The sequence below is a fragment of the Staurois parvus genome, unplaced genomic scaffold (genome assembly GCF_062004578.1).
Source record: "Staurois parvus isolate SC_StPar_1 unplaced genomic scaffold, SC_StPar_1.0 ptg001572l, whole genome shotgun sequence".
Classification (NCBI taxonomy): Eukaryota; Metazoa; Chordata; class Amphibia; order Anura; family Ranidae; genus Staurois; species Staurois parvus.
Window position 1 is genome coordinate 267,457 of NW_028319368.1, and position 9,821 is coordinate 277,277.

General features: G+C 48.0%; 1 protein-coding gene across 1 annotated transcript in view; it reads left to right on the forward strand.

Moving 5' to 3' along the window:
- The window catches only part of LOC149435241 (uncharacterized), a gene marked incomplete at its 3' end in the record, with an annotated part of 37,686 nt that extends 27,872 nt beyond the window's left edge, over positions 1-9,814 (forward strand). The window contains exons 5-6 of the mRNA XM_089662873.1: positions 2,983-3,322; positions 9,671-9,814. Coding sequence (XP_089518999.1) covers positions 2,983-3,322; positions 9,671-9,814 — 484 coding nt within the window. The remainder of the gene's footprint in view (positions 1-2,982; positions 3,323-9,670) is intronic.
- Positions 9,815-9,821: the final 7 nt, after the last annotated feature.

Sequence of the window (9,821 nt, forward strand, 5' to 3'; positions counted from 1 at the left end):
AATGAAATTCACATCTTTTTTTTCTCACAAATAGCGATTTCTTTCTGTGGTATTTGATCACCTCTGCGTTTTTGATTTTTTTGCGCTATAAACATAAAAAGGCCGACAATTTTGAAAATAAACCCGAGTGTTTTTGTCTTTTTGCTATTAAACACGTCCTGTAAAAAAAATTAAAATAATCAAATTTCGTCATTAATTTAGGCCAAAATGTCTCCCGCTCCGTGTCTTCGCTGAAAAAAATCCCGATACGTGTAAATTAATTGGTTTACGTGGAAGTTATAGCGTTTACAAATGGCGGGATAGATACTGGGATTTTTTTTTAATATACTAGTAATGGCGGCGATCATCGACGTATAGCGGGACTGCGGCGGGCATTCTGACACTGAGGGGGGAGGGCTGACTTGGTGTCACTGACATCAGGTGACACCAATACAGTGATCAGTGCTAAAAAAAAAGCACTGACACCGTACTAATACCACTGTGCAGGAAGGGGTTAACATGAGGGGCCATCAAAGGGTTAACTGTGTGCTGGGAGTGTTACTAGGGAGACATGCTGTGCAGAGATATGCAAAGCAGCATGTCCTTGGTGACAGGAGAGAGACCTGTGTTGTTTACATACAGACCTCTCCCCTGTCACTTGGTGATCGCCGGGTGCCAGCGGGGAATTTCCAGCCAGGACCTGGTGATCGACAACTGTAGCCGCCAATGGCAGTGTGGGTAGGGCAGAGCGTGCGCACGCCCCCTACCCAGGAATACACAAGTGTGTGTATATATATATACGTGATTTTGCGCAGCCCTGTAGCAGTGTTTTTACTATGGCGCAGTCGGGAAGTGGTTAAGGGGGCGTGGCAGGGGGTGTGTCCTACACTTACATATTTTTGCTAGTAGGCGTCCCTCTTTGTCATCTCAGAATGTTGGGAGGTATGTTACCCGCCACCTCTTCAGGCGCACGTTTTTTCAATGCAATCCGTGAATACTGTTCTCACTAAATACATCTTGCATCAATTGTTCATTTGGCAGCAGGGTGTGCAGGAGCTGAGCGATCAGATAACAGCCTACGAGGATAGAGCTGTGGTATTGGAAACAGGTGAAGTGTGCTCTGGGTTCTGTAAAGCTCACCATGCACTATACAATCTGATTGTACAATCTGCTTTAGATGCACCATCAACTATGTATTGCCAGGGCCTGCCTGCTTCCAGCCTACAACTCCCAGAATGCTTTGAGTTAGGCCACGGCAATGTGTAAGTGCTGTATGCTGCCTCCTTGTGGGCAGATGAAGTTCTGCATGCTCAGTAACAATGCGCAGCGTTACACTATACATGACACAATGACACGGGGCCCCAAACATGAATACCAGACATTATATACCAGATCGGTTACAGGTTTTATTTTTTTTTAATCAGCATGAACTCCCCTTCCTAAATCCATAGCAGACTCTCAATCCAAACATGAAGCCTGGTGGCCACACCATACTAGGCTGCATGCCATCCACATGGGGGGGAGGGAGGGGCCCCATGTTGATGAAGACACGGAACTCTTCTCTGGATCAGGGTTGTTGGGGGGTCATTGGAATCTAGAAGACTCCAGTTAGATTCGGAAGCCCCCAGATATCTGCCCCCATGTGAACCAGTAAAGGGTAAATAGTACATAGGACTCATTCACCCAAACAAAGACAGTTGTAAGTAAACACACACATTTGTGAAAAGCCTTTTATTTACAGAAATCCATCCAGCATTAACCACTTACCTGCCGCCCAATAGGAGATGTACAGCTACAGGGCGGCTTCCCTGCGCAAAACCGCGTAAATATACGTATTTTGGTATTTCTGGGTATCGGGCGCCTTACCCACGACTCTATTGGCTGCTGAGGCTGTCAATCACGGGGTCATGGCTGGCAATTCCCTGCCGGGACTCGGCCATCGTCATCAAAGCTGAGAGGGGAGAGGTCTGTATGTAAACAACACAGGTCTCCCCTGTCAGCAAGGACATGCTGCTTTGTATCTCTCTGCACAGCATGTCTCCCAACACACAGCACACAGGTAACCCCTTCCTGCCCAGTGCCATTAGTACAGTGTCGGGGCTTTTTATTACCGCCTATCACTGTATTGGTGTCACTGGGGATGTCATTGGCAGTTAGTCAGTTCCCCTCCCCGCAGTGTCTGAATGCCCGCCACAGTCCCGCTATAAGTCGCTGATCGCCGCCATTACTAGTAGAAAAAAAATCCCATTATCTATACTGACATTTGTAAACGCTATAACTTTCCCGTAAACCAATTAATTTACACGGATTGGGATTTTTTTTCATCAAAGACACGAAGCAGGAGACATTTGCCCAAAATTTATGAAGACATTTGAATTTTTTTTTTTTTTTTATTTATAGTGAAAAGTCAAACACATTTTTTTTCTCTCATATCAAGCCCTTCAGGTCTGGTAAAGGTTCCTTGTACCCCATATTCATTCACATGGGGGGGGCGGGATCTAGGGACCCCCTGCTAAAATTGTAGTGTGGGGATTCCCTTCAAAATGCATATCAGACCTGAAGGGCTTGGTATGGATGGAGGGGGGGACCCCACGCCAGTTTTGTAATTATTATTTGAATTGTCGGCAATTGTTTCTGTTACATCCAGCTGTCAGTGGGGAACCCCTCTGACAGCTGGAACATGAACACTGCATGGTTTTCACTACTAAAGTACCGCATGACTTGATCCAATAACTCGGGATTTTAGACACGTTTTTTGCTGAATTCAAACATTTTTTAAAAATTGTTATGCGATATTCTACCACATACTCGGGGGGGCGGTAAGATACCGCTTAGTGAATTGTGTCCAGTGAACCTCTCACTGGGCCCCCTACTGACCCCGGGCCCTCGGGCAATGCCTGAATGGTCAGCCCCCCCCCTGGTAGATACCTTGTTGCCCCATTCAGCTTATATTAAACGTATTGTTTTTATTTTGTTATTCTGTGTCATTCTCTTCATTCTTTTCATGTAGGACTTTTGTCCATCCTATCCTCCACGGTGTCATCAGGTAAAGTCTACATACCGGCTGGATCAGACATCACTGATTGTCATATGAAGTGTCCTGACTCTGGTGGTGTCCTGGAGCTGCACAGAGAATGTGGAGGGGAAAGAGATCCATTACTTGTGATGCCCTGTAACAATGTGCAAAGGTATAAAACTACCTACAAGGACCCCAGACTTCACCTGGACCCACAGAGGGGCTGCTGGAATCTGACCCAGGCTGGGAAGGAAGACTCCTGTGAATATATTACATACATGTTTGGTGACAGAATGAGACAACGTTCCTCTATAGACGTCCATGTAGGTAAGAGTCCATATACATCATGACCCTTCTCTCCACACTGCATTGTTCTCTATGGGGGAAGATGCACTAATACACTCATTTATAGAGACCAGTAACACCAGGGACTGTCCAGTGTAGTGTTCATCTCAGAGTACTGGGTAGGGGTTGTCCCAGACATCCTGAGGGCGGGGCCACTGTTGAAATCATGGGGCCCCTATACAGCCTTACAAACAAATGGCCGCTGCCCCAGTCTATAACTGGCCTTCACAGCGAGGAGCGCATGGAAGGGCGACGCATGTCAGACAACAGAGAGAAAAGTTCCCGGCTCAACTTACCAACCAGCCTGCAAACAAACCCAATTAACCCGACAGTACGCTGTAAACACAGGGGTGTGCTAACTAAACCCCCATTTTTACCGCATACTGTTAGACGGGTTAATTGGGTTTGTTTGCAGTTCACAGGTCAGGTGCAATGCTTTGGCCAATCACAGCGCAGGATGACAGGATGATGTCACAAGGGTGAACCCCTCCCCCTTGTGACATCATGACAGTATTTAAGAACTGTCATCGCAGCACAGCTGTCAAACAGCCAGGAGCAGGGGTGGACTGACCATTTGGAAACTCGGGCACTGCCCGAGGGCCCGGGTCAGTAGGGGGCCCCATGAGATGCCCCTGGTACCTTTTTCATAGGCTTTTTTGAGTTTGGGCAAGGACACAGGGGCCCCATGTTCCCCTATTGCCGGGGGCCCCATGAGTTGTCAGTCCGCCCCTGGCCAGGAGCCAGCGTTGTGAGCAGAGCGGGTTTTGTTTCTTTTTCGGGTAGCGGTGGCGGCGGGCATCATGACTGACGTTGGATCTACTTTGGGGAACATTTTTTTATTTTTAATAAAGGACTTGTCATAGACTGTCTCCTGTCATTTTTACAATACACTTTTTTTTGTGAATGGGTAGTGGTACCATGTACCCCATAAAGGGGGCCCCAACACCATTTTTGTTTCTTGGGGGTTCCATTTTGGTGTGGGGGTTCCCCTCAAAATCCATACCAGACCCAAAGGGCTTGGTATGGATGGGAGGGGGGACCCCATGTTGTTGTTTTTTTTTTTTTTAAATTTGCCAACAATTCTTTTGACATTCAGCTGTCAGAGGGGAACCCCACTGAACCCCATTCCCTTTCAGAATTTGCCCCGTGTACGGCCGGCTTAAGTATGCTTAGCACCACATAGTGGCCAAATATGGTATTTTATTTGAAATCAATTAAAAAACATTTGACAGACATAGGAAACGGCCTAATAACATATGGGGGGGGGGGGGGTCGCCCCTGCTGAACTAATGTGCAGACACTTTCACTGGGCAAGTCGCTCTTTCATAAATACACCCCAAGATATGCGTATTAACATAAGGATATAATCCTCCTGCGCTGCCACAAATAGATGATAATCTGCTGCAAGCCCCTCAATGTGTTCCCACATCAATAAAACTCCCCAAGAATAGTGCTGTGCTGCCCCCTAGTGACCCAAAAATACACTAATAATAAATAAACACCCCCCTGAGCATCAAACCCAATGTGTCATAGAACAAACCTGAAAGGTCAATAGTAAATAAAAAAACAAAAAGTGGCCGAGCCACTAAATCCAAATGATATGTGAGACATGCATGAAAAATAAACCAAAATCAAGTAGCAATAAACACCCGGCCAGCCTATAATAAACACCCGGTTACCCCGATCTGTGAGACTGTTATATCACTTTTGGTCGGCTTTTTACACGTTAAGTGTTATCTATTATTCACCATTTATCTGTTTGTTGTATATTCAGTAGAGCTGCTTATCTTTTCTTTCTTTTTTTTTTCACTTTTTGTGAATATCCAGCCCGTTGAACATTTACTTGATTCATCACATATTTATTCCATTGGGGGACTGACTGCTCAGCCGGGCATTTGTTTGACATAATTTTATACTGTTTTTGTGGATTTTCACACTTTATGCTTTAGGTCAGCCGGGTGTTTATTATAGGCTGTCTGGGTGTTTACTGCCATTGTGATCGTGTTTTATTTCTGATATACATTTCACATACTTCACTGTTTTTATTGTTTTTTTACACTTTATTCTTCACCTCAGCCGGGTGTTTATTTGATTTTGCTTTATTGCACAGCGGCTAAATAGTTAGCACTTCCACCTGGCAGTACTGGGGTCATTGGTTCGAATTCCAACCACCACGGCACCACCTGCCTGGAGTTTGCATGTTCTCCCTGTGACTGCGTGGGTTTACTCCGGTTTCCTCCCACAATCCAAAGACATGGCGGTAGGTTAATTGGCTCCTATCTAAGTTGGCGATAGTGTATGAATGTGAGTTAGGGACATTAGATTGTACGCCCCTTGACAGTTAGGCAGGGGCATATCTACTGTGAGGCAAACAAGGCGTTTGCCTAGGGTGGCAATTTTTAGGGGGGCGTCATCGCCCCCCCACCCCAAAAAGGGACCTTTTGAGCAGTCGCAGACAGCAGGAAGATCGATGTGGGGGAAGATAGTTGCAGAGCGACGGTCGTGTACCTCTCCCTCCAGCAGCTGATGAGCCAGGACCACAATGACAGATTGTATGGGACTGCACAACCTCCTCCCCCCCTTCCTGCTGCCCGGAGATCAGCAGCCCTTGTGGGGGGGGGTGGTCCCATATGATCTGAGGAAGAGGGGAAGAGAGAAGAAAGAGGGAAGAGAGAGAGGGAAGAGAGAGAGGGAAGAGAGAGGGAAGAGAGAGAGAGGGGGGAGAGAGGGAAGAGAGAGGGGGGGGAGTGAGGGGAGAGCGGGGGCAGAGGGGGTGAGAGAGAGGGACAAAGGGAGGGAGAAGGAGAGAGAGGGAGAAAGAGAGAGGGAAAGAGAGAAGGAGGGAGAAAGAGAGAGAGGGATGGAGAAGGGGAAAGAGAGAGGAAGAGATAAGGAAAGAGAGAGAGGGAGAGAAAAGGAGAGGGCGGGAGGGAGAAGGAGAGCGAGAGAGAGGGAGGGAGAAGGAGAAAGAGAGAGGGAGGGAGAAGGAGAAAGGGAGAGGGAGGAAGAAGAAAAAGAGAGAGGAAGGAAGAAGGAGAAAGAGAGAGGGAGAGAGAAGGACAAAGAGGGAGAAAGAAAGGAGGGAGAAGAAGAGAGAGGGAAGGAGAAGGAAAGAGAGGGAGGGGGGAAGAGAGAGGGAAGGAGAAGGAAAGAGAGGGAGGGAGAGAAGGGGGAGAGGGGATAAAGAGAGAGGGGAGAGAGATGGGGAGAGAGAGGGGGGAGAGAGGGGGAGAGGGGGGAGAGAGAGGGATGGAGAAGGAGAGAGAGACGGAGAAAAAGAGAGGATAAAGAGGGAGGGAGGAGGAAAAAGAGAGATAGAGATAGAGAGAGAGAGAGATAAAGAGAGAGGGAGGAAGCAAGAGAGGGAGGTAGATAGGCAGGGAGGGAGGGAGAAGGGAGGGAGGGAGAAAAAGAGAAGGAGGGAGGGAGAGAGAGAGGGGGGTGGGGGGAGAAAATGGGAGGCAGGAGAAAGAGGGAGGGAAAAAAGAGAGGGATAAAAAGAGAGGGAGGGAGATGGAGAAAGAGAGAGTGATTTGGAGATAGAAGGAGATAAAGAGAGAAGTAGGGAGCAAGAGAAGGAGGGAGAAAGAGAAGGATGGAGAAGGAGAGAGAGAGGGAGAAAGAGGGAGGCAGAAGGAGAAAGAGGGAGAGAGGAGGGGGAGAAGGGGAGAGAGAGGGAGAAAATGGGAGGCAGGAGAAAGAGGGAGGGAGGGAAAAAAGAGAGGGAGAAAAAGAGAGGGAGGGAGATGGAGAAAGAGAGAGAGTGAGTTGGAGGTAGAAGGAGATAAAGAGAGAAGTAGGGAGCAAGAGAGGGAGGGAGAAAAAGAGAGGGAGAGAGGGGGAAGAGGGAGAGAGAGAGAGAGAGAGAGGGGGGAGGGAGAAGGAGAGAGAGAGGGAGAAAGAGGGAGGCAGAAGAAGAAAGAGGGAGGAAGAGAGAGGGGGAGAAAAAGGGAGGGAGGGAGAAGGGGGGGGGGGGAGAGGGAGGCAGAAGGAGAAAGAGGGAGGGGGAAAAAGAGAGGGAGAAAGAGATGGAGATAAAGAGAGGAATGGAGAAGGGGAGAGAGAGAGAAATGGGTGAAAGAGAGAGGGGGGAGAGGGAGGGAAGAGAGAGGGGGGGGGGAGGGGGGGAAAGGGAGAGAGAAAGACAAAGTGTTAGGGGGAGGGAGAAAGAGAAAGGGAGGAAGGGAGAGAGGGAGAGAAAGAGGGAGGAGAGAGCGAGAGAGGGAGGGAGCGAGAGAGGAGGGAGGGAGAAAGGGAGGGAGGGAGAAAGAGGGAGGGAGAAAGAGAGGGGGAGAGAGTAGGGGGGAGAAAAAGGGAGGGAGGGATAGGGAGAGGGAGAAAGAGAGGGAGAAAAGGGGAGGGAGAAGGACAGAGGGTGGAGGAGAGAGAGGGGATAGAGGGGGGAAGAGAAATAGGAAAGAGAGAGAGAGGGGGGAGAGGAGGGGAGAGAGAGAGAGAAGAGAGAGGGGGGGGGGAAGAGGAAGGCAGATGGAGAAAGAGAGACGGAGGGAGAGAGAGAGAAAGTGGGAGGCAGGAGAAAGAGGAAGGGAGGGAAAAAAATAGAGGGAGAAGGGAAAAGAGAGAGAGAGAGAAGAGAGAGAGAGAAAGGGTGTTGGAGAGAGAAGGAAAATAAGAGAGAAGTAGGGAGCGATAGAGGGAGGGAGAAAGAGGGAGAGAGAGAAAGAGAGAGATGGAGAGGGAGAAAGAGAAAGGGAATAGAGAGAGAGAGGGAGGAGAAAGAGAAGAAAAAAAAGGGAGAGAGAATCACATATACATACACACATTTATTTAACTCTCTCGCTCTCTCATTGGGGAGGGGGGGGGCGCAAAATTTTGCACTGATGGGTCTGCACTGATGTGCATTGATGAGGCTGCACTGATGATCAGTGCCCCCGATGTACTGGCAGCCTTGCTGGTTGGCTGTCCTTTCTCTCACACAGACACAGCATGTGAGCAAAGGACTGCTGATAACCGACAAGTCTGTTTACTTATGATCAGCTGTGATTGGCCGTTTGCCCCGATCCAAAGGACACAGCTATCACAGAGTGCGCCTGATGCGTGCCCCAGGCTATAGCATGGTCAGTAAATGGTTAATGATGTGATCTGTGATCAGGACACAGCACATCACAGATCAGAGTACAGTTTGTTTTCCATATTGGGGTCATTTTGTGGGTGTTTCCACTGTCCTGGTGCTCCAGGGCCTTCAAAAGTGTGATAAATAGTCAGGAAATTAGATGTTTAATTTATGCCCCTAAAACGCCTGAAGGTGCTCCTTGGATGTTGGGCCTCTCTATGTCTCACACATATGGTACCCCATACTTGGGAGGAGTAGCAAAATGTGTTTTAGGGTGTAATTCCAAGTATGCCTGTGCCTTGTGTGAAAAATAACTTCCAAAAACTCGCCATTCCTCTTACTAAATACCTCAGACTGGCTACTTTCCAAAAGGGATCATTTGGGGGGGTTTGTACTGTCCTGATATTTGGGGGATTTGTACTGTCCTGACATTTGGGGGATTTGTACTGTCCTGACATTGGGGGGATTTGTACTGTCCTGACATTGGGGGGATTTGTACTGTCTTGACATTTGGGGGATTTGTACTGTCCTGACATTGGGGGGATTTGTACTGTCCTGACATTTGGGAGATTTGTACTATCCTGACATTGGGGGGATTTGTACTGTCTTGACATTTGGGGGTATTTGTCCTGTCCTGACATTTGGGGGGATTTGTACTGTCCTGACATTTGGGGGATTTGTACTATCCTGACATTCGGGGGATTTGTACTGTCCTGACATTTGGGGGTATTTGTCCTGTCCTGACATTTGGGGTGGATTTGTACTGTCCTGACATTTGGGGGGATTTGTACTGTCCTGACATTTGGGGGATTTGTACTATCCTGACATTGGGGGGATTTGTACTGTCCTGACATTTGGGGGTATTTGTCCTGTCCTGACATTTGGGGTGGATTTGTACTGTCCTGACATTTGGGGGTATCTGTCCTGTCCTAGCATTTTGGGGATTTGTACTGTCCTGACATTTGGGGGGGATTTGTACTGTCCTGACATTTGGGGGGATTTGTACTGTCCTGATATTTGGGGGGGATTTGTACTGTCCTGACATTTGGGGGTATCTGTCCTGTCCTAGCATTTGGGGGGTATTTGTACTGTCCTGAAATTTGGGGGGATTTGTACTGTCCTGTCCTTATTAAAAATAAATAAATAAATAAAATGGACGGGAACATAGTGGACCTTTAAATTGCCCAGCACAGACTTCTGTCAGATGGTTCATATATGGCTTCTGATTGTGTTTTCTACTTTTCTCTGTTATTCAGTGTTTCCTGTTAATGTCAGCACTGTGACGGTGATCCAGAATCCTCCATTCCTTAACCTGTCTGCTAATAACACGGCTCAGATGTCCTGTGATGTCGGCAATGTCAAGCCTGAAGAGATTGTGGAATATAAATGGCATATGGATGGTTCCCG